This window comes from Blastomyces dermatitidis (genome assembly GCF_000003525.1).
Source record: "Blastomyces dermatitidis ER-3 genomic scaffold supercont1.7, whole genome shotgun sequence".
Taxonomy (NCBI): Eukaryota; Fungi; Ascomycota; class Eurotiomycetes; order Onygenales; family Ajellomycetaceae; genus Blastomyces; species Blastomyces dermatitidis.
Genome location: NW_025544780.1, coordinates 3,039,757 through 3,061,908, shown reverse-complemented (window position 1 = coordinate 3,061,908; position 22,152 = coordinate 3,039,757). Strand labels below are relative to the sequence as shown.

At 48.1% G+C, this 22,152-nt stretch overlaps 8 protein-coding genes across 11 annotated transcripts; 5 read left to right on the top strand and 3 right to left on the bottom strand.

Annotated features, from left to right (window-relative positions):
- The first annotated feature begins 737 nt into the window (after positions 1–737).
- BDCG_06993 (lysergyl peptide synthetase LpsB) lies at positions 738–5,160 on the top strand. The gene is made up of 4 exons (XM_045422757.1): positions 738–1,877; positions 1,964–2,639; positions 2,693–3,969; positions 4,076–5,160. Exons 1-4 carry the CDS (start codon positions 1,185–1,187, stop codon positions 4,139–4,141), a joined length of 2,712 nt encoding a protein of 903 aa, XP_045278329.1. The 5' UTR covers positions 738–1,184; the 3' UTR covers positions 4,142–5,160.
- Positions 3,406–5,294, bottom strand: BDCG_06992 (uncharacterized protein). Its single transcript, XM_045422756.1, has one exon. It carries the CDS (start codon positions 4,981–4,983, stop codon positions 4,696–4,698), a length of 288 nt encoding a protein of 95 aa, XP_045278328.1. The 5' UTR covers positions 4,984–5,294; the 3' UTR covers positions 3,406–4,695.
- Positions 5,295–5,324: 30 nt separating this feature from the next.
- Positions 5,325–8,181, bottom strand: BDCG_06991. Of its 2 annotated transcripts, XM_045422755.1 has the most exons (2): positions 7,616–8,181; positions 5,325–7,514 (listed from the first exon to the last, which is right to left on the bottom strand). In XM_045422755.1, exon 2 carries the CDS (start codon positions 7,163–7,165, stop codon positions 6,779–6,781), a length of 387 nt encoding a protein of 128 aa, XP_045281921.1. In that variant the 5' UTR covers positions 7,166–7,514; positions 7,616–8,181; the 3' UTR covers positions 5,325–6,778. The 2 variants fall into 2 exon arrangements, with proteins under 2 accessions (XP_045281921.1, XP_045281920.1); XM_045422754.1 differs by having other exon boundaries at positions 5,395–8,181.
- A 299-nt stretch (positions 8,182–8,480) lies between these two features.
- BDCG_06990 lies at positions 8,481–12,559 on the top strand. Of its 2 annotated transcripts, XM_045422753.1 has the most exons (6): positions 8,481–8,818; positions 8,898–9,238; positions 9,309–10,473; positions 10,539–10,634; positions 10,690–10,875; positions 10,934–12,559. In XM_045422753.1, the coding sequence occupies exons 2-6, from the start codon at positions 9,011–9,013 to the stop codon at positions 11,887–11,889; spliced, it is 2,631 nt and encodes an 876-aa protein (XP_045281919.1). In that variant the 5' UTR covers positions 8,481–8,818; positions 8,898–9,010; the 3' UTR covers positions 11,890–12,559. The 2 variants fall into 2 exon arrangements, with proteins under 2 accessions (XP_045281919.1, XP_045278327.1); XM_045422752.1 differs by having other exon boundaries at positions 8,481–9,238.
- A 1,067-nt stretch (positions 12,560–13,626) lies between these two features.
- BDCG_17431 (uncharacterized protein) lies at positions 13,627–13,904 on the top strand (the record flags this gene model as incomplete). Its single annotated transcript, XM_045426558.1, has 1 exon — positions 13,627–13,904. The coding sequence occupies exon 1, from the start codon at positions 13,713–13,715 to the stop codon at positions 13,902–13,904; it is 192 nt and encodes a 63-aa protein (XP_045281918.1). The 5' UTR covers positions 13,627–13,712.
- A 68-nt stretch (positions 13,905–13,972) lies between these two features.
- On the top strand, positions 13,973–15,159 carry BDCG_17430 (uncharacterized protein; the record flags this gene model as incomplete). The annotated part of the gene is made up of 5 exons (XM_045426557.1): positions 13,973–14,053; positions 14,121–14,251; positions 14,400–14,656; positions 14,721–14,926; positions 14,998–15,159. The coding sequence occupies 5 exons, from the start codon at positions 13,973–13,975 to the stop codon at positions 15,157–15,159; spliced, it is 837 nt and encodes a 278-aa protein (XP_045281917.1).
- A 519-nt stretch (positions 15,160–15,678) lies between these two features.
- BDCG_06988 lies at positions 15,679–18,720 on the bottom strand. Of its 2 annotated transcripts, none has more exons than XM_045422751.1 (3): positions 18,328–18,720; positions 17,968–18,243; positions 15,679–17,882 (listed from the first exon to the last, which is right to left on the bottom strand). In XM_045422751.1, exons 1-3 carry the CDS (start codon positions 18,365–18,367, stop codon positions 16,081–16,083), a joined length of 2,118 nt encoding a protein of 705 aa, XP_045278326.1. In that variant the 5' UTR covers positions 18,368–18,720; the 3' UTR covers positions 15,679–16,080. The 2 variants fall into 2 exon arrangements, with proteins under 2 accessions (XP_045278326.1, XP_045281916.1); XM_045422750.1 differs by having other exon boundaries at positions 15,713–17,882; positions 17,968–18,246; positions 18,328–18,706.
- Positions 18,721–18,961: 241 nt separating this feature from the next.
- Positions 18,962–21,839, top strand: BDCG_06987 (UBX domain-containing protein). The gene is made up of 2 exons (XM_045422749.1): positions 18,962–20,029; positions 20,111–21,839. Exons 1-2 carry the CDS (start codon positions 19,432–19,434, stop codon positions 21,250–21,252), a joined length of 1,740 nt encoding a protein of 579 aa, XP_045278325.1. The 5' UTR covers positions 18,962–19,431; the 3' UTR covers positions 21,253–21,839.
- Positions 21,840–22,152: the final 313 nt, after the last annotated feature.

Genomic DNA, 22,152 nt, shown 5'->3' with positions numbered 1-22,152 from the left:
TAAAAAGGATGGCTCTCGAAGTGGGATTGGAGGCTTGCAACCGCATAGATCTCAGCCACGGGGGAGGATGAGGACTAACCACTGAGAACCTAGGATTAGTTACTTAGTTACAAGGAAGTACGGCGGGGTCTGTACAGGACCAGGTGCGGCAGAAAGTACTTCTTCAGAACCATGACTAGTCTTGAAAATCAATTGATGATCAATGGCTTGTGGCGGCTGAGCCCGCATGAATCTCGATTTCATTGATTCCTCAAACAAACATGTCGAATCCGAGTGGGATGACGCAGTTAGTGCGTGGGAGGACAGCTGTGTCACATTCGTTTAAGTGGCAAGAACCTCTGAGCCTGATGGTTAAGAGACATGCATCCAAGGAGAGATCTAGCCTCTCTCTCTGTAGTTGTCTTCAAGGACGTCGTTGTTGTTGTTGTTGCTCAGTTGATGGACTTTGCCCAGGTATCAAGGCTCGAGTCGTCGGCTGAAGGTTTGTGTTAAGTGCGCGCTAAACTTACTCTAGGTTAGCGTTTAAGAATGTGTAGGTGGGTCGCCTTGGGTGGAGATTCGAGCCGGCACTAGTACAGATTAAGATTGATAGTTTAATGGTTCGGTGGATCAGAGTGGGCAAAGAGATTGGATCAACTAGATCTGATTGGGTTAGTTTCAACCCTAAATCATCGTCCCCCGGAAATTTAGATGATCCAGCCAGCCATTCACGACCATCGAACGACCAGCCATGTTTCCAATCCTCAATATTTGGGCGACCTGTTCATGCAGAATGCATCCAGCGAAGCCTCCCACCCGCTGGTCTTACTGGCTGGAGATGCTTGTAACTGACAACACGCCCTGAACCGACTAACCAATGTATTCACAGGAGAACCTCATCTTTTTTCTGCGGGCAGCCACATCCCAAAACATGCTTCCCCACCCCCGGCATCGGTAGGGAAGCTCATCACTGATCAGCTCGTAGCACCCTGAAGACCAGCTCTTTTGAGAGGTTTTGTGTCGAGTTCGCATTTTGGGGTTCATTTGCTCACCAGCCAAGCTTGCTCCGTATGATGATGAAAAGGCGTCGTGTGCTACGGTAGCTCTTCGGGAAGAAATTTCGGGAGCAGTAATTTTGCGACAAGTTCATTGCGGAGGGGCTATTTAAAGACGCTATACGAAGTTGTGCAGGGGATATATAGTTCATGCCTAAGGACAAGCTGCTCCTCAAACCTTTCTTCTCTTTTATAATTCTGTCTCTTACTTGGAAGAAATCTCACTTTATCAACTGGAAGCTAGCTAGATCTTGTCGTGGAAATAGATTGACTATTCATTTTTGCACAATGGCCCCATCGATCCTTGAAAACGATACCTTTGCTCCTTACCAAAGCAATACATCCTCTTCAAAGTCCGTGCTACACGAGCCTGCTAACCATGTGCCTTCGGAAATCGGCCATCTCGAGCTGGTTCTATCTGAAGGCCCGGAAACCCTCGAACATATTTTGACGACGAACACAAACGGAGCCGTCCGTCATGGAAACCATGCCGGTGCTGACAACACTTTTAAAATCCTCCAGCTGGCTTGGGCTCTCACCACCTGCTGTTTCACCTCCGCGAATTCCCTCTTGTTCGACTGGGATCCAAATTCGGGCGTCTCATGTTTGAAGGCACTCTCAACTGGGCAGGGATCGCAATTCGGCAATCGATTATTAAGTATTGAACCAGATGACAGTTTGCCACAAGTTCTGCGCAAACTAGCCACGCTACAACGCGGAGCTGTTGAATACGCTTCATCGAAACAAAACGGGAGTTCCGATGCTGAGATTTCACCAGACTTATTCGCAACTGCCTTTCGCTATCAAAATGCTTCAACTCTAAATTCGGAAAAGAATTCCGAGGTTTGTTTCAGTCAATGTTTCTGCCTTGACTTCCTTTTCAGAGGCAAGCTTATCAATCATTTTTCTCGTTGCTGATTGTTTGCTAGGCCGACGTTTTCCTTGACATTACCCATGCAAAAGACGGCCAATTGTTTGCCCAACTCGCTTTTTCGAAGCAGACTATCTCCGAACCACTTGCGTTAAGTGTCCTACATACGTTCAACCATGCCTTAACATCTATACGTATGTCACCGGATATAACAGTGGAGGAAGTCAACATGTGCTCAGCGCACGATCGACAACACATTACCCAACTCACTAGTCATGTTTCTGAGTCCAACGAACGTTGCCTCCATGACATGGTTCTTGAGCATAGCCGCACGAATCCTGACGCTATGGCCGTGGTTTCATGGGATGGTGATTTGACTTACGGAGAGTTGGATGATCTGACATCGAGACTTTCCCATCATCTTGTTGATCTAGGCGTGGGACCCGAAGTTTTCGTCCTTAGCTGTTTCAAGAAATCAACTTGGGCCATTGTGTCGAGGCTTGCAATCCTACGAGCTGGTGGTGCATATATCTCGATAGATGCAGCTGACCCTCCAGCGTATTTAAATTCCGTCATCCAGCGCGCTAATGCTAAAATCATGCTCACTGTTGCCGAATTCTCTAGCCAATTCCAAGGCCTAGTTCCAAACATCGTCGAGCTATCCAAGGAGGGAATCCTGAGTCTTCCCAAACAGGTGGAACCAGCTTGTACGACTGTACGACCAAACAATGCGTGTAAGTGGCTCCCTTGAAATTGCCAAGATTTAGTATGTTGATGTAACCTACAGGCTTGATTTTGTTCACTTCGGGTAGCACTGGGGAACCGAAAGGGATTATCCAGGAGCACCGGACCTATGCCACGGCCGTCCGAGATTATTCGAGGATCTTGGGGCTCAATGCAGGAACTAGAATGTATCAGTTTGACGACTATGCTTTCGACATCAGCAACAATGACTACCTCGTACCACTTTCCGTTGGCGGATGTTGCTGCGTTCCACATCCGCAGAAGGCCATTCATGTTTTGACAAGACATATGAACGACTTGGGTGCAAATATATCGTTTCTTACACCGACAGTTGCCATTCAATTGGGTCCGGAGGATGTTCCAGGCCTCAAAATACTCTGCATCGGCGGTGAACCGCCTTCGAACGACCTATTGTCGAAATGGGCTGGGAAGGTAAAACTTGTTAATCAGTATGGCATGGGCGAAGTCGCTACGTTTTGCACGTACAACGATGACATGAGCCCTGGTAGCGGAACCAACGTCGGGCGCACTGGGACAGGCGCCGCTTGGGTTGTCTCCCCCTCGTGTCCGGACCGCCTCATGCCTGTCGGCGCTGTCGGAGAAATGATAATGGAAGGCCCTCATCTTGCTCGCGGGTATCTTGACCAGATATCCAGAAAATCCGAAGCCGGATTCTTACAGTGTACGCCGAAATGGCTCCATGAGCTGCATCCCGAGAGAGCATCCTCAGCCAGACTATATAGGTCTGGCGATCTTGTAAAATACAACCACGACGGTACCCTAACCTACGTCGGACGAAAAGACACTCTTTTGAAGATTGATGGCGGCAGGGTCGACGCTATCGAGGTTGAATACACTGCGAGGAAATGCCTATCACCCGAAGACTCCATTGTTGTCGACTTACTTGGCGCCATAGACGGCGTCGAAAGTCCCATTCTTACCGCCTTTCTTTACCTTGCAGACAATCCAATGAACCTGAGCAGCAAGGCTTGGCCCAACGAACCAATTACCTTCCGAACAATTAACGAAAACCACAGCGCATATTCGAAAGTCGAATTGATCAAGAAGGCGATTGGTGCTACTTTACCAGAAATTCAAATCCCCACGCTCTTCCTGCTCGTCGATCGAATACCGCGCACGAAATCAAACAAGACCGATCGACGAAAGTTGCACATGTTAGGCCAGAGCTACTACATGCCCAAGAGAGAAGTGTTCAGCCCAGGAGCCAGAGATGGAATCCCGAAGCCAGCCACTCACATTCCTCCAAAGGAAGTTCCTGTAAGCAACGGCCATGGCGTAAACGGGGCAAAGAAACGACAGGTTCGTGAACTAGATGTTGAGGAAGATTTGCAACCCAAGAGGCAAAGACAAATGTGCTGATTTTTCCCCACCTTTTCCTCCTCAACTTCCGGGGGTTGATCTACAGGTTAAAAACTCAACGGTAACATCTATTTGGCGAAAATTTTGGAATATTGTCCATTTTGTACGTTGAGGAAAAAGAGCTATCCGGGGAAAAGGAGGGCCTTATTCAAAGTCTCGGGGTTGCCGACGAGTTAAGTTCACTTACTGTATTTTTTCTCTCCTCGCATGTTTCCTATTCCTTACCCTATTCCTTGTCATTTTCTCATTTACCTTTCCCTGCAAAATGCTGTTCTATCTAGAAAAATGGGTTTGTAAATCCTAAGAAATATCTATGAGGCAGCTCATACGCAAATATTATATTATATAACAGAGTAATATACTAGAATAGCATGGGTTTTTCTCAAACATATACTCAATTAGGGATTCCACAACGGCCATACAACACCGAAACTATATGCTCCCTAGTCATATCCTAGTCCTAAAAATCCTAAAAATTAGTAGTCTCTCGCCATCCTCATTCGCCTCCGCAACGAGAGCAAACCCACATTTCTCCAACACATTAGTAGAAGCAAAGTTTTCCGGATCAACCTGCTCTCCCTAGAACCTATCCACGAACGCGGAGACTGCTTCAGTTGCATATCCTTCCTCATGCAGAGGGGTGAAAGATGTAACCCAGCTCCGCAACTAGGTCGGAGCCATGCGGCCCACGACACCAATCATGGTCATTGGTGGATTCTCAGTGGATGCGTCTTCACTGGGATTGATACTGAAATCTCCAGGCTCAGACAGCTGCCCATCTGTAGTAGCCGTGATTGTTGTAGCAGGAATGGTTGTGGTCCTTGACATCTTGTCCGCTACAAGAGCAGACGGTGAAACAGAGTCGCGGGGAGATTCGAGAGGCTCCGAGGAAGGGAGGAGGTAGACAGCGAACGTTTCTCCGCGAGGGTTATTCTGTCGTAAGACGCCAGACATGAATTGCTATCTTCGAGGTCTTGCTGACGCCGCGGGGAAGATAGGAGAACACCAAGACACGGGGACACAAATGGTGTTAGTCATATTGACTAGGATTCATTTCTTGTTTGTGTGTTGCAATTGTGGGCATTGCTCTTGTTTTTGTTCTACTTTCCTGTTATTTTCCTTTTTCTTGCTTTTATATTTGGGGCTTTATTGCCCGAGGGGTTGACGTAGTAGATACGCATTTGTACGCACGCGTACCTGTAATCCCAGCAACCCAGGATAGCATATACATGTACATTACAAAATATGCCAGAGGTAGGGCTACAACCAGTACTGTACGCGAATACATACCTACACGAGCAGGTAGGTAACTGTACATCCGTGGCAGCTTAACTACAAACAAGCGGGGAGAGGCAGGACAGAGGATTTGCGGATGAATTGGTCAATATCAAGATTTCTACCACACCTCCAATTACTTGGCTGCCAATGGATTTGACCAGATGTTATGGTATCCTTGTAAATGCGTCTCGTCTAACCTCTCCATTCGAAGACTCTTGTAAAGATGTCCGTCGCTGTGTTGTCACCATTATTTCGTGTCGACATCGTTAATGACTTCGCGTGGGATGAGGAGTATGGATAATATAGTTTTCAATCATCAGCAATGATTCTCCCTGCTGGAGGAAGCGGGTAGACTTATTAGAGGGGCGTCCTTACTAGCAGAGGGGATAACCACTTTTTCGCTCTGGATTCTCACCAGCAGACGCTATTTTGCACAGATCCAGAGCTAAAGCAAAAGAAAAGGAAAGGAAAATTTCTATCTATTGCATGAGAGATTGATTTAATATTACAGTTCATGGACAGCGTCTGTCTAGGGGCTCATCCACCCATTTAAGGAAGTGAATGAGCACCCTGTAATTTTGTATTTGGCACACATTTTTAGTCAAAACGCTCTCATGCATCGCACGCGGTCATGGGTGACTATATAAATTATCCTACCAAAACTAGACGATATAGAAAGCCAACGAGAAATCCGGCCGCTAAAAGAACTGATTGTTCCAAATACATACCAACATCCGATCGACCCTTCAACACCCGCAAAGTGTCGTTGGCAGCAGCAACGGCCGCACGTGAATGACGACAATCTGTCGGGATTACTGGCCACAACTTCAATCCGGCTAGTGGGCGTTGATCGATTGCCGATTCAATATTATAATATATTATGCATGCCTGGGTGATGATCTGAGAGCCCAAAATCTATGGAGGTGCAGTGCTGGGGCAAATGACAACCTCCCTGTGTGAGATAAACTTTCTTTCTCACCATTACCAGCGAATGTCCTCCGGATATCCTTGATAGGGATTAGCTCATGTGTAAAAGATGCGCGTGGGAGGAATGTGCGAACTATCAGGTTCCTCGGGTAGGGGTCGAGGAATGCGGAAGTTCATACAGGCACATTCGATATGCTCGGGCCGCAGATTACCATACCACTTTGACACGGCCGGAGGGAATTATTCTCCTTTGTGAGAAATAATGCGGCGGCACGCAGCTGTTGCCATGGCTAAGATGAAGGATATACTAGCGCCACGGCTATAGGAAGGATACTTGGAATTGTCTTCCCAAAGGATTGACATTCAGTAATTCCCCGTAAGGGCGCCAGGGGTGGTTGCTGGCCCAGATGTTTTTCCGAGCAAGCAGCGAGAAGTCTTCCCTTTAAAAATCGGAGAGTTTATGCATGATCGAAGTTTCTGATTTGGGAGCGGAGTGAATTGATGGGACAAAAAGGAAGTTATTTCGAGGAAACATGGGAAGGTGTTAACCCGTTCTCCAATTCTCCAAGGTGGTTGGCCGTGGTTGGATCCCAGGCGAACGAGGATACAGTTCCGGCAGCATGATTCTCGAAGGAAGAATCTTCCAATCTCCGGCTTTGAAACCAATCCCTAAATGTAGTTCTGAGTAGCCAGTTATGTCTACTACTGGGAACCAAATTGTTTGATATGGCGTCGCTAATGCACCTGTCGTACCCTTGTTCTCTAGATCCCTTTGTTTCCGATGAGCAGAAAGATTGCCCAGTAGAACCGTCTTCCTTATCCCGAGAGATATTGTCAATAGAGAAGACCATCCAACAGGGAGCCTAAGCCAATGACCGTAATAAGTCCCCATGAAACGGATGCCCGCGATGTACTGATTGTGTAAAGGCATTGATACCCAGCCACCATGATGGCGCGTTTGATGCTGAAGATATAGACGAACGTTTGAAAGGAATGAACGTTCCCGATGCACTAAGCGCAAACAGCCGACAGGGTCCAGATGTTGCGTGAAAACCTCAATTCGGTTCGCCAACTGGTCTATGAGAGGCCCGGATGTTAAAGCAGTCGATTACTTAACGGAGATTACCTCCCAAAGAATGGTATAGGAACTTAGACACAAGCTGGGTAAAGATTCCTTCACGGAGTAAATGGATCGGAGACTAGCACAGACGGCGGTTTATGTTCTCTGTAACTTGGCGCCGTAAAGCAACGCAGTAAAGGGTCCAACTCTTTGTATCTAACTAGAAGGTTGAGTATGCGTTAGAAGAGATGCTTGGCCCAGGAAATCCGCTCATCCTTGCGCACCAAGGCATCTTCTAATAATATGGGGGAAATTGCGCACATATAAGCGAGTTTTTCATTATGAATCTGCAACCCCAAGCATCTCATTCCACCCTGCAAGCATTTTATGTATATAAAATGAAGGTATTCCATTCATTGTGTTCTAAGAAAGCAACCAATATAGCCGATCTTGGGGGAAGGAGGCGATACATGAAGCTGGAGTAAGTACAACCCGGACCCCCAACATATAGTACGGTATTGGATTGACGGTGGCCCCGCGTACCGGCCAATGCTATGCAGCCCAAGCTGCATTTGATTGCAAATAAATCCCGATGTGATGCAAGGAAATCAAGGAAGAGAATGTGAGAATTAAACACGGCTTTCTGTGTTTCAATCCCGCTTTCTTTTGAACTTTCGTGACATATGACATATGCGGGAGGAACGGCCTTTGTCTATGTTATTATTGGCAGGGTCACGTCCTATGGGGGATGTGTAAACCAAGACGAAAACCGGTGCTTATATGCGACATCTATGTTGCCATACAGCGTATACTCCGTATGAGCGCACACACGTTAACCCGAATTATCTTTCTGATCGAAGTGAAGCAGCGTCAGAAATCAAGCCGGCATTAATTACGGAGTATTACGGCTTGAAATAAATTCCTGGTAGGAAGTTACTCCAGTATTGCACCGACGGTCTTTATGGACAACCGAATAGAAAGCTCTTAGATTGCGGCTGAGCTAGTGGGGTAACTCAGCCGCACCCGGCTTGAATGGTAGAGTTTCAGGTACCTGGTAATTATGGCTAAAAATAGACTGTAAATTACGCACCGCCAAGATGGCCGTACTGGCTCGTGCCGGCTGCCGTAATTGACGCCCTGAGCCGCGGCTGAGTCAGCGGTTACCAGGTGCCAAGCCCGCCGCTGCGCCGTTCTCTCGCTCCTTACGCTGGCTTCGATAAGCCGCCAAACCACGCAACCTCGTATGGGCTGAACTGACAGATCAACCTCAGCCCTGGTAGTTCTTTTGCTTCATTTCTCCCTTTCTCGTTTTCTTTCTGTCTCTCTCTCACTTCTTTGCTGCCTCACAGTCGTTGATCATCATCGCTTTCATCATCCTCACTCCTACGTAGCTACTCTCATCACGACGGCCACCTCCCACTCGCTTGATTGCCTGTTTCACAGTGCTACACACCCGAGTCCTCCACTTCTGGGCCGGCTAGGTCTTCACCACTTTCGCAATCGTGGCCTGCGTTAGGCTCTGCAGTTAGATTCCGTCCTATTGATACATTTGCCAACCTTATCTGCCTGTGTCGGATCAATTCAGCGTTTCTGACCCAAGCAGCGGGCTTGTACGACGATATAGAATCTCCCAGAGTTCGCACAGTACGCATTTGAAACGGCCACCTATCCTTTCTATTCACTTTCTCCGTCGACGAGATAATTTCAATTTTCATCATGCGAGGGTTTGCAGATTCGTTCTGGACACCCGACTATGCCAGCGGGCTGGGTGTCCTGATATCCAAGTTGCAGCAGGGCATAGTGGAAAATCAACAAATCCTTACTATTGCCAACATGCGAGCTGCTGCAGAGGAACAATACAGTTTAAAGCTTGGCGAAATAGCCCCCGCAATCGATCGCATGACGAATGGTTTTGCAAGAGACGATGGTGCCAGCGTCCGAAAGGTCAGTTTGCTGGAAAACCAGTTCTGTTTAGCTCCTTTGCTGACGCAAATCTTTTCCACTGCGAATATAGGCCTACGAGGGAATCCGCAGCGAAATGATAGAAGCAACAAAAAACCACCAGAAAATCGCAGACAGTATCCGTGAACTCGTTGTCAATCCGTTTGGTCGCTGGGCCGACCAGCATGAACTTCGAATCCTCAATAGCCAAGAAGAGCTCCAGATCAGGATTAAGGAGCACTATAAGCAGGCAGAGACCGTGAAGAAATTAAGGACCCAATACTTTAACAAATGTCGCCTTGTCGAGGACTTGGAAGAGGAGAACAAATTGGCTTTCCAAAGCCCCGAGAAGGAGAACGCCAGCAGCCCCAAAGCAGCGCCTCCCCCACCAACCATCGTACTTCCTGATTCTTCAGAAGACATTGAACCAGTGGAACTGGGGGATAAAATTTTTCCACCAGAGGAGCTAAAGAAATTGTTGACCCATATGTTGGAATCTATTAAACTTGGAGAAGTCAAGTTTCCAATTTTAGGTACCTATCAAAATACATCTACTGGTGCAGACATTGTGGAGTTTATTCAGAGGGACATGGGTGCTTCGACTGTCAGCTATGCAGAAAGAATCGGGCAGGACCTGGTGGACGCTGGTCTCTTGCGCCTTGTTGGAAACGTGGGCAGTACCTTTGCCAACAGCTCGCGAATGAATTACCAGTGGCGTTCGAAAGCTTTCCAAATTTCAGGGATTCCCGAGAAAAAGAAGCAACTGCTTCGGGTAATGTCGATGGGGTCTGGCGGGGACGAAGTTGCGGACTCTCCTACCGCGGCTGCCGTTGCTGATTTATTCTCTCAATGGAACCCACTTAGTAACTCAAACCCTAATGAGACTCCTGCGGAGAAACTCCGGCGCGAAGCCCGGGAGGCCGACGAGCGATACAAATCCGCAGTGAAAAAACTCGACCGCCTACGATGCCATCTCGAGGAAGAAATGGTGGACTATCTCCAGTTCATGGAACGGTGTGAACTAGATCGCTTGAAGGCTATCAAAGCTGTTGTGTTAGATTTCTCAGGGGCAATTAGCAATGTTGTTCCTTCTCTGCGCAGCACTGTCGACAAGATGATGCTATATCAGGAGACTATCCAGCCCAATGGAGACCTGAGATATTTGCTGGAAAACTATCGTACTGGCGCATTTGTGCCTCGTGTTCAGCCATATGAAAATTATTATGGAAATGTTGACGGTATGGCCATCTTTTACGTTGAGGTCGAAAAGAATGAAGGCAAGCCTAACTTAATTTCAACGCAGAACAAACTTTCGGTGTAGATTTAGAAGCCAGGGCTCGGGCGGATAGGAAGCGTGTTCCTATCCTTATTACCACTATTTTGACCTACCTTGACAATCGTAAGATCATGAGACCTATTATTACAATTTTTTCCAGCAACTAACCTTGGGACAGACTATCCTGATCTCGAAGGAGATGAGGCGCGCCGTGCTATTTGGCTGCATGAAGTTCCTCTCGTCGTCGCCCATCATTTACGCAATGCTCTGAATAATGGAAAGCCATTTACCCATGAAATTTTAGAAAAATACGAGATACCTGTGGTGGCCAATGTTTTGAAATTATATCTGCTGGAACTTCCAGGTACCCTCTTCTACTCTTCCTATCCCGCTGGCTTTTTATTAACTAATCAATTCTGTAGATTCTCTTGTCTCGTCCCAGGTTTACGAGATTGTGAGGACAGTTTATACCACCGCGAGTGAGGCTCCGGCAGAAGGCCGCGTCAAGGTTCTTCAAAGCACACTTGGACAGCTCCGCCTAAACAACATTGCCACTCTTGACGCTATCATTACTCACTTTACTCGCCTTATCGACCTCACATCCGCGGACGAAGCTTACGTTACAGCCTTAGCGCAGAATCTGGCCCCTTGTATTCTCCGCCCACGGCTTGAGAATAACCTCACCATGGATGAGCGACACAGCTACCGCCTCCTCCGCGACCTGTTCGACCACAAGGATGAAATTTTCGGCGAACTGAAGCGCCAATCAAGCACTTTGGGCAACCTAGGAGCGCCAGGGCCCAGACCCCGCGCCATCAGCACTGACGAAAGCAACCGGCGCGCAAACATGGAGGCCCGCCAAAAAGCCATCGTTGACCGCAGTCGTGCCAACAGTCCCGCCCCCACAAACCGACACCGACGCGATAAATCAATCAGTGGAACCGAATCAACCCGCTTCCCCATCAACGTCAGCAGCCCTCCACCATCTACCACGGGTCGAGCACCCCGTCATAGCCTCGAGGTACCTGACTCAACCGGCTCGTCACCTGCCACAGACCGTACCGGCAAACCCGCATTCACATCCGCGACAATCCGCGACTCCATAACCACCAACGGCAGCGGCAGCATGGTTGGCGGAGACCACACTGCGACTGACAGCATTAGCTCGACCACCACCTTATCCGACCCCATCGCGCCAGCCAACACCGCCAACAACAGCAATCACATGGAGAAGAGCAATTCCTTATCCCGTTCGAGCGGGCGGTATAGCCGCATCACAGGTCTAAAGCGTGATAGCATGGCAGAGAGCGACAAGGATGCATCCGAGGCTCCGAAACCAGCTGGTGTGACATTGCAGGATGCGCCGATGGATGATTAACGTTTTGAGACATTGAGCGTGTGGGGCGGTGCGTGAGTGTGGGTATGTGTGTGTTGTATAGGGGGTAGTTAACGAATTGAAATGACCAGGGGGTTTCTATCCTTCTTTTTGACGGTGCGTCCATCGGAGGGATAAATTTGGGGGAGAAGTCTGGCCATGAGTGGATGGATGCATGAGTGCCGGCGAGCGAGTGCGGGTTTCTGTTCTTCTTGCTCTTATTTCTTAGTGGTTGATGGGTGATATTAAACTCGAGTTTGCTCTGCTAATACCACGTACTTCGTTTCGAAGTGGATCCCGATGATGATTTCCTTTTCACAAGGAATGTGTGTGTACTCTCTTTTCCCCTTTTGTCATTATCTGTTTTTGCTCTGAGTTGTCCCTCTCCTTTTTTGTCCTTGCGAGCTTCTTTGATTTTCGTTCTGCCGTTTTACCATCACAATCATGTTCGAAATTTTCCCTCAATAAGCCCCTTCCCGCTTTCAGTGTTAAGTCATTCAAGATCTTTATTTCCTTTGTATGAATGCCAAGAGTCCCCCCCCCCGTCGAATCTATACCCAACTGCCTTTTCGTCAAAAATTTAGGAGTTTCTAGTTCCTCAGTACATATATCTTTTGTTCTACTTGTCCGTGTACTGTATGAGTGAGAGATTTGTCCAAAGTACGGTATATATTATAAACCGAACCAACAACATTTCAAGTCCCCGATTGAACCTGAGTGAACGTGAGTTTGTCGGCTATGCACCGTGCGTATCCTGCTGCATATTTAGATACGGTGATTACTCAAGGTAGGAAGCTATTCAAGATGGTTTTACTAGCTATAAATACGATGAAACCTTTGTGCCATATTCCCCCTGTCTAGTCTCTCAGTCTCTACATGAATATGGTGACATATTTAGTTAACAAGGCAAAAAGGGAACAACTTATTTACTCCCACTAGTTACTGAGGGAATGGAATGGTATGTCCGTCCATTCTCGACTACAACGCCACGGACGCTTGATGTCAATGATGCAACAGATATTTATAGTAGTTAAGTAAATAGGTCGTCATTCTGAATGAGCGTGGAGATTAGTAGGGACTTGGAATCACGATTATTATTATTCTTCTCTATCGCACGGTAGGGTAGTTAAATATATCATACTTACCACCACAGAATCCAGTATTATAAATAAATAAATATCGCTCTGTTGACTTTTATTTAGAAGCCAAGCAAGATATTTTAACCTATTTAAATAACTTAAATACCAGCAGAGGCGCCTGGCGCATTAAATATTTATATGTCCAGCATCCAAGGCCATCCTATCGATTCAAACATACACGCAATAACAACAATAGCTATTTTTTTTTTAATTTTTAATTTTTAATTTATTTATTTATGAAATGAGTGCCCGTGGGTTTTTGGGATATTATATTTAGCCAACAGTGGGCGCCTCACTCAATTTTGAGGCTCGCATCGGTCTCCTAGAGGGTCGTCTTTTTTATCCATCTGTATTTGTCCCGAGCCAAATTTATGCTGCCATTATTGCAACAAGTTCTCTCAACAAGCTGACATGCGATCGCAGGGCCGCTTGTGCGAGTCGCCGCCTAATTATATTATCTGCGGCAATCCCGCCGAAGTGCCACGGATGTGGGGAGTTCGGTCTGAATGGGATCGCTCGCCCTGGTACAAGGGCTTCTTCCAGCTCGATCCTCCCGAGAGACTGCACGCTGTCCATGCGTGATAACACGCTGCACACTGTTCTGAGATCCAAGCTGGCTCCGGGCGTAAGATTTACATACCTCCGCCCTGCCACTTTGGACCTCAAAATTTTTTAGATTGCTGAACAATGCCCTACCTAGTAGACACGCAAGTCGCCAAATTCATCCGGCTCATCGAGAGCAAGTACCTGTGCACTGACACGGAGCTGCGGCCAGTCGATATTGCGCGCAAAGTCCAGTATCTGACCCTTGACGTGATTTCGACCATTGCGTTCGGGGCGTACGTTCGGGTTCCTGGACAAGCATGGCGACCTCTTTGATTACATCAAAACGACAGAGGAGTCGCTGCCGCTCATGCAGATGATTGCTCTGCTGCCCGGGTTGGTGAATGTGTTGCAGTCGCGCCTGTTCAAGGCATTTCTACCGTCACATACGGGATGTTGTTGGCTTATTTAGGGAGGGTTATGGGGTCTGTTCCTCTGACCTATTACTTTTGATGAATGAGTGAGTTAACATGAAAAAAACAAATCTTGCAGCATCGCCAAAGAAGTCGTCGCAGAGCGATATGGACCAAAATAAAATCACCAAGCCGGACATGCTGGGCTCGTTTGTTGCCCACGGCCTTAAATAGCCAGAGGGATGCGGAAGCAGAATCCCTGGTCCAGATGTAAGCATCTTCCTCCCTCTGTCTGTCTATATAAACGATGCATGCAAGATATTCCGTCACCGCAAAGTGCATGAGCGGAGTAATCAAGAAAAAATTGAACAAGATAGAAGCCATCCACATATATACATAGTTAACACGCCCACTCCAGCGTCGCCGGCTCCGACACAACCGCCACAACCCTCCGCATCGCCCTCCTCCTCCTCACAACCTCCCCCAAAACCTACACAACCCTCGCCTCCGAAATCGACAGAGCCATCTCCCAATCCCGCATCTCCTCCCCAGTCACTGACGCCGAAGCCCGTGCCCTTCCGTACCTGCAAGCATGCATTAAGGAGTGCTTCCGTTTCTGGCCCCCGATCACAGGCATCATGCCGCGCATCTGTCCGCGAGAGGCCATGGTGTGCGGTGTGAAGGTGCCGGGGGGGTACGAATGTGGGATGGAGTGCGAGGGCCGTGTTGAGGGATAAAGAAGTGTTTGGTGGGGACGCGGAGGTGTTTTCGCCTGGCCGGTGGCTGGAGAGGAGGGAATTCTCTCAGGATGAGAGTAATGGGGAAAGGGAGGCGGAGAGGGTGAATCGGATGGAGAGGACGGTGGAGCTGGTGTTTGGGCAGGGGAAATGGGGGTGTTTGGGAAAGCCAATCTCGCTGCCGGAGATTAACAAGGTGCTTGTTGAGGTGTGTGTGGGATTTATCTTGTAATCTTTTATTATTTTTTGGATATTGCTGACAAGAGTTGATATATCAAGCTACTCCGCCGCTTCGACTTCGCCATCCTCAACCCCGCGCATCCGATGGATACGTTCAACTATGGCGTGTCCGTGCAGAAAAAATTTGTATATGAAGATATCACGGCGGACAGATATCCCAAACGCGGACTTGTAAAAATGTTCCGGTGTGGACATGATTGAGCGCAGAGTGACGAGGGATGTAAGCCCACCCATACATAACCACCAACTAGGTCAGGCCATGGTTAATGCGGTGCGGTGCGGTGCAGTGCAACGTAACCTAGATAATGGCCAAAATGAAGATACGATGCGATGCCATGGATTTCATATCCTTCCTTCATGAATTTGATTTTCACCAGCGGAGAGGGAGCGGGCGGGCGTAACTTATGCACTCGATATAACTATAACTATATGTCATATCCCTATACCCCTCCTTCCTACTACCTACGGACTGTTTCTTTGTGTTCCCTTTTTCTTTTGTTTTTCTTCTCATTTCACCCCCATCAGTATGATGTTCGCCTGGAGTCTTGCTACATACATATATCCATCTATATCCATTGTGGACGTCTGTCTCTATTATTCTCTTGCGCCAAACACCCTATTGTTTGTTCCTCAGCTGAGTCCCTTGGGGGTTGTGGTTTGGGGGGTCATATATTTATATCTATATAACTGACTGTGAAGTTGAATGTGATAAGAATATTGCTCAAGACCGCATACAAAACTTCAGCATGCTGGGAAAGAGAGTAGAATGTAAAATATACGGAGTGTACTCTATATTGTGCCTATGACTATTAACTTATCATCAATACCCATACTATATTTTATTCATACAAACGAACGCCCAGTGGTAAACCAGAAATAATACCACCAACAGAACTCCAACTCGGTAATTATAGAAATAACAATAACAATTGGGAAAAATAAAACAATATAAAAACACAACTCCAGCCCAGTCATACAAACCGGATCGAATCTGCATCCAGGAAAAGAATACAAGTATACCCATACATCGCAAAAACGCCATGCAAATGCCATAGCTATCATATCAAAGCAAATGAATGCAAACAAACACATATCAATGCACCGCCAAATACACTAATAGCTCTAGACCTCCGCCCGGAACAACCCCCTAAGAATGCCCTCTCCCTCCCCACAAATAAGCTTCTCGACCTCCCCCTCACCCACAAAGCAAACAAGCATTCTCTCATCCGCTCCAGCCCCAGTCACGCGACCAGCCATCCGTGTAGGTGTCTTCGGTTTCGAGGGTGTCCGTAACCCAGCAGGTCCACCACCAACACCACCAGTAGCGGATGTAGACCCGCGTCCTCGGCCCTGTGCCTGCGCCTCCCCAACCAACCCCAACGTTTCCAGACTGCCAATAACATCCCTAAACTCGGTTGCTGCGAGGGGTTGCAGAATCTTATCCCGGCGACACAGCCCCGAGTACGTGACGAATAACTCGTTGACTGTTGGTGCCGCAACAACTCCTGCAGCTACAGAAGATTTCGTTGATCGTGGGGATTTAGATAACGATGGCGTATCTAGTATACCGCTGTCTCTGTTATCGACCTTCCTCCGACCAAGCGCAATAAGCACGCAAAGCGCCGCCTTTTGCTGTAAATTCAACCCTTGCAGCCGCTGCACAGTTCCCTGACCAAAAGCGCTGGCCGTGACACGCGCGACGTGTGCGACTGTTGCCCTGGGTGCTGTGACGGGTGTATACACTGTAGCTGTAGCTGGAGTCATCGAAGAAGAAGAAGAAGATGATGATGATGGCGTATCGGGTGGTGAAATCAAGGAGGAGGCTAGATTCGCATTCTCAACTAAGGGTATTTTCGAAGGCGACTGGTAGGAAGAGCTAGGCTTCTGTGTCTGCCGCGTTTGCTGCTCGACAAGGTCGATGGTGCGGCGGACGATGTCGAACGCCTTGCGCAGGTCACCTGTTTGAGATGCCACTTTTCGCGCGCAGAGTTGGATTGCAGCGGGGTGGAGGAAGGGAGTGAAATCTTCCGGAACAATTGTGGCAGTAGTTTTAGCGTTATTAGAAGTGGGTAGCAGGGAGCGGAGTCGGGTAGAAATGATGCCGGCGATCTGCGACGCGGTGTAGGGTAAGAATGGCAAGAGCAGTGGTTTCATGTTCTTGGATTTTAGACGGGGTAGGAATCTGTCAGTCAGATCGAGAGCGTTGGCGATACCGATTAACACAAGGCGCGAGTGGGGCTGTAGGGACCATTCGAAGAGAGTATAGAGGGTTTCGACGTCAGTGGTAAGAAGGTGGTCGATCTCATCGAGCGCCACGAGGTAGAGCGCGGAGGGCGTAGCAGAAGAACTCGTGCGTTTCTTCTGCACGAACATTCCAGCCAGCAATTCAGTCCGACTCTGCTTGAACAGCTGCGGATCCTCACACAACTGATCTGCAAGCTTCGCGTAAATATCTTTCGAGTTTGTCATGCTCGCACAGTTGATACGGGCGATCTTAATAGTTTCCTTCTTCAGATCCACATCCACACTGAGATCCTGACATACTTCGTCCACCATGGCCGACTTGCCCGTTCCAGGCGGTCCGCTGACATACATACAACCACCCTGACGCGATTGCACCGCATTTTGAATGAATGAGGACAATTCTTGTCGCTCACTGTCCCGGCCCACGAGTCGACCTGGGGTAGCACTCCTTGCAAACAGTTGACGGGCCGGTGTGTAGACAGTCTGAACAGGCGCTGGGGAAGCGATCATGCGTGGAGTTCGCGGGGTCAAGGGTCTTCCCGAAGAGAAAACTTGCACGCGGTGTCTGGGAGTAACGGGGACGGGTTTAATTTTGGTATTATCGTTATTATGAGAGAGCGCATCTCTGTAGCGGGATGGTGTCTTGGGAGTGGTGAATTCATAGGGGCGCGTATTTTCATCTTAAGGACTGTGTTAGCATTTTTCTTTCTCTGTGGGCGAACTCGGAGGGAAAATCAGATTGAGAGGACCCAGATCAGAACTTACCCGGTATAATAGCGGTATTTGAAGGGGGTATAGACTCGTCGATGGTTTTGTCAGGAACGGTATGTTTCGAGCGCACATTACGAACGGGGAGGGTTCTTCGTTTGGTGGTGGTCGTGACGCCTCGACGCCGCTGTCTAGATCTGCAGCCGGTTGAGTGCGGTATAGAGAGCTCGTCATTCTCGTCATTGGACTCTTCCTCCTCGTGAATTTGAGGTTGAGGAAGGACTTGGGCCTGTCGTTTGCTGGAGCGCAACGATATAGCAACAGAGGCATTATCTGCTAGGTAATACCCGAGGAGTAAGAATCTTGCAGCAAATTGGGCAATTGACAGGAAATTAATCAATCACGGAAAGCACTTACCATTGCGCAGTCTCTTGCCCAGCACGACGGAGGAAGCCATTGCAGAATAACACTCGCTGGTTTAGAGGGAAGTGGAGAGGGGGGAGATACCTGGCGGCGGTTGAAGCAGCGAGAAGTTGAGGCCGAGGAATGAAGTACCCTTACCACCTGCGGGCTTAAAAGGTACATTGGGTGAGTGGTCGCGTTAAGTAGGCACACGCGTGGCCATACGATTGCCAGACGCACGCGAACCCCCACGCCACGACGCGTCTGACGCTAGTTAAATCACTTGGTCCATTCCATCTTGTAAGTTGTTGGCCTGGATATTGCAGGCTGGCGATTTTGCAACCCTTGATAACTAACTCGAGGACAGACATGATACTGATTAAATAAGTAAGGGATGATATATGTTAAATAAAGAAATGAATTCTTTTGCATTACAGTTACTCCACTATTCTTTATTCACTACATACACTCCTTATTAGCTACTAGCACACAATGAACAAACCAACGGGGTCGGTCGCGTAGTCAAACCTATAACTACGGGAGACCATCCGAACCACTTTAGCAGCCATGGATAATTGGATGAGTCAGCTGTGCATAAATAATAACGCAGTCTGTCTCTGTTCCCTCCCGTATCCATGCTATTTTCACGCTTAAGCTCCTGGAGTTCGGAATAACTATACTCCTGATCCCCCCTCTCCATATGCTGACTCATCCAGATATCGTCACTTCTCCAGCGGCCTTGAGCCGGGCAAAATAATCATTTCCAGACCGTCACCTCTTCACGTCAACTCCCAATCCGCCTCCTGTTTCTTTGCCAACCATCTTAGACTCTAGAAGCATCTCATTTAGACGGCGATCCCCTTGATTCTGCATGTTCATCTTTTTGTTGTCCTTTTCAACTGAACTTTACTGCATCGGCTATTGCCGTGTTCCTTAGTTCCTCCCTCCCTTTGATGCCCCTCCTCCACGACACAAAAGGACAGCCTGCTTTCTGATTAGTTTAACTTCCTACTTCTCATATATCCTCCTTCATTTGTCGTACACCTACCCGAAAGTCTTCTTAAATACATCCATCTCCCTAAAAAGCAAAAGAAGACAACACAAACACCCTCCTTTGCCATGGCGGACGACGCGGTGGCAGGGTTCACTGAGATCACGGGTTCCTCCCCAGAGGTTGCCGCCCGGTACCTGCAGTTGACCGACGGCAACCTCGAAACCGCTATGCAGCTGTACTTCGAGAATGGAGGCGCTGATATCCAACAGGAACCCACCCCTTCACAACACCAAATTCCTACTTCTCATTCTCCTCCGCCTATTCCTCCACCCTCATCACGACCCTCACGCCCACCACCAGGCTACGAAGACGAACACGGCGTTGTCCATTTGGACTCTAATGACGATTATAACGATACACATGGAGGAGGCACGAATATCCCCGTACGGACATCACGCCAGTCAGCTTCCTCTGCCGGTCAGCCACCACCACAACCCGCAGGGCATTCTACATTTGACGATGACGAAGCCATGGCGCGCCGTTTACAAGAAGAATTTTATGCTGGTGCTGAGAGTTTTGGTCCCGCAGGCGGGGGCGGTGTACGCGCTCCCTTGGCCCGAACAACGGAGACCCTGGTCGGGCCTGGTATGGGGTTTGATGCCGAGGATGGTCTGGATGATGCCGTGATGCGTCAGTTGCGGGCTAGGCAGCAAGCTAGAGGAAGTATGTAGCTTGTCTACTGCTTTTTATTTTATTTCCTGTAACATTCTGTATGTTCGTGGGCTGATATTTTGCGAAACATAGGTAGACCGGGCATTTTCAACCAAAGACCCGTCTCATCGTCGATCTGGAATCAGGATGATTCGGCGTCACATCGGGCATCCTTAGCAGAGGCTACGGGTGGAGCTTCCAACGCCTCTAGCAAATCTAGTATGCTTGCTGAAATGTACCGTCCACCCTTTGAGATCATGTCGAAACTCCCCTGGGACCTGGCCCGGGATGAAGGTCGGGAAAAGATGAAATGGTTGCTAGTCAACATCCAGGACGCATCTGTTTTCGATTGCCAAGTTCTAAATAGAGATCTCTGGAAAAACCCGGGCGTTATGGAGACAGTAAAAGAGCATTTCATATTCCTGCAATACTCCAAGGACGACCCGCGCGGCTCGCAGTATATTCAATATTACTTCCCCGGCTTCGACGTGCAAGGTAACTATCCACATATCGCGATTGTTGACCCACGAACGGGCGAGCAAGTAAAAGCATGGACTGGACGCCCAGTCATAAAGCCGTCGGATTTCCTAATGCAAGTCCACGAATTCCTGGATCGCTACAGTTTAGACCATACTGTACGGAACCCCGTTGCCAGGCGGAAACCAGAAGTGAAGCAGGAGCGCCAGCTCGAAACCATGACTGAGGAGGAGATGTTGGAAATGGCCCTGAAGAATAGTCTGGAAGGCCAGAGCCAGAAAGACGCGAAGAGCAGATATGAGGATCCCGACGATCTGACGAGGAGCATTGGCGATATCAAAGGAAAGGGGAAGGCATCAAACCTAGACGAGGATATGGACGTCGACGCAGCACCAAACGGTCGACAGCAACAAGAAGAAGAAGAAGAAGAAGAGGAAGCGGACGAGTCCCGCCAAAACCCGACCTTCGCCTCCATCCCATCTAATAACCCCCACACAGAGCCCAGCCCAGACCCAGCAACTGTAACCCGAATCCAATTCCGCCACCCAACCGGCCGCGTGATCCGGCGCTTCAACCTATCCGACCCCGTCCGGCGCATCTACGAGTGGCTGAAGGCGTCACCGTTGTCGGAGGATAAGGCTGGGGTGGAGTTTGAGCTAGTCTCGATGGGCCAGAATTTGATTGGGCTGTTGGATGTCTCGATTTCGGATGCGGGATTGAAGAATGGGACGGTTATGGTTGGGTTTGTCGAGGATTGATTTCTATGTGCAGATGTGTGGAAGCAGGTAGCTTTTAGGGAGTGAGGATGGGGATGAGGATGGGGATGAGGATGGGGATGGGATTGTGGTAATGGAAATGGAAATGGAGATGACTGATACCGGCAAACTGGAATTGGCACCCATGTTGCAACAGGAACAGGAATAGGAACTGGAACTGGAATTGGCGCTGGCTTTATTGAAATTGGTAGTGATGAGCATTCATAGACCAAATGAATCATTCATCTTCTGATGAGTGACTTTGTCTTTTCGGGATATGGCATTCTTGTTGAAGTGGTCTCTCTAGAACCAAAAATGAAATGCTTCAAAAAGGAATTAATGCAGAAGTCAGCATGCTATGTATAAAATAATGCGTAACTATAATTTTTGGGCCTAAGTTGCTATGAATGGCAATTGTTGTTTATTATTTCTATAATCCGCATTCCGTAGCCTAACCTACTACTCTACTGCACAGATGGGGACACATAATAGATTGAAAGGCATGTGACTGTAGTTAGCAGCAGCAGCCATAGCATCCATTATTTGTAAGAACTAACCAAGTTCTTTTGAGATTATAAAATAAATGTGAGAATACAAACTTTTAATTTTGTATAAAAATGCGTAGTTATATATATATAATATTAATAGTATTCTCACTTGTTTCAAAATAGTGAAGTCATCAACAGCGATTGGTGGAGATCAACCAAAGAAACCAGAACACTAATAAATAAATAGTTAACTAGTTAGTTACGCAAGTAGTTAACCAACTAAAATATTTAGTTAACTAAGTTAGCTTCAAACATCATACATAACATAACTTTTACAGCATAGCCCAAATAATGTCCCCCCGAGTTACCAGGATTCATCATTCGGCGGAACTGCTGGCCCAATCATCTGGCTCTA

Excerpts from the sequence above, each read along its gene's own strand:
- BDCG_06993 (XM_045422757.1), top strand. The coding sequence starts at position 1,185 with ATGCCTAAGGACAAGCTGCTCCTCAAACCTTTCTTCTCTTTTATAATT. Across the intron at positions 1,878-1,963 it reads ATTCGGAAAAGAATTCCGAG|GCCGACGTTTTCCTTGACAT; the intron begins GTTTGTTTCAGT and ends ATTGTTTGCTAG. Across the intron at positions 2,640-2,692 it reads TGTACGACCAAACAATGCGT|GCTTGATTTTGTTCACTTCG; the intron begins GTAAGTGGCTCC and ends TGTAACCTACAG.
- BDCG_06992 (XM_045422756.1), bottom strand. The coding sequence starts at position 4,983 with ATGTCTGGCGTCTTACGACAGAATAACCCTCGCGGAGAAACGTTCGCT.
- BDCG_06991 (XM_045422755.1), bottom strand. The coding sequence starts at position 7,165 with ATGCCTTTACACAATCAGTACATCGCGGGCATCCGTTTCATGGGGACT.
- BDCG_06990 (XM_045422753.1), top strand. The coding sequence starts at position 9,011 with ATGCGAGGGTTTGCAGATTCGTTCTGGACACCCGACTATGCCAGCGGG. Across the intron at positions 9,239-9,308 it reads ATGGTGCCAGCGTCCGAAAG|GCCTACGAGGGAATCCGCAG; the intron begins GTCAGTTTGCTG and ends CTGCGAATATAG. Across the intron at positions 10,876-10,933 it reads ATATCTGCTGGAACTTCCAG|ATTCTCTTGTCTCGTCCCAG; the intron begins GTACCCTCTTCT and ends TCAATTCTGTAG.
- BDCG_06988 (XM_045422750.1), bottom strand. The coding sequence starts at position 18,367 with ATGGCTTCCTCCGTCGTGCTGGGCAAGAGACTGCGCAATG. Across the intron at positions 18,247-18,327 it reads GGGCAAGAGACTGCGCAATG|CAGATAATGCCTCTGTTGCT; the intron begins GTAAGTGCTTTC and ends GGTATTACCTAG. Across the intron at positions 17,883-17,967 it reads AAATACCGCTATTATACCGG|ATGAAAATACGCGCCCCTAT; the intron begins GTAAGTTCTGAT and ends ACAGTCCTTAAG.
- BDCG_06987 (XM_045422749.1), top strand. The coding sequence starts at position 19,432 with ATGGCGGACGACGCGGTGGCAGGGTTCACTGAGATCACGGGTTCCTCC. Across the intron at positions 20,030-20,110 it reads TAGGCAGCAAGCTAGAGGAA|GTAGACCGGGCATTTTCAAC; the intron begins GTATGTAGCTTG and ends TGCGAAACATAG.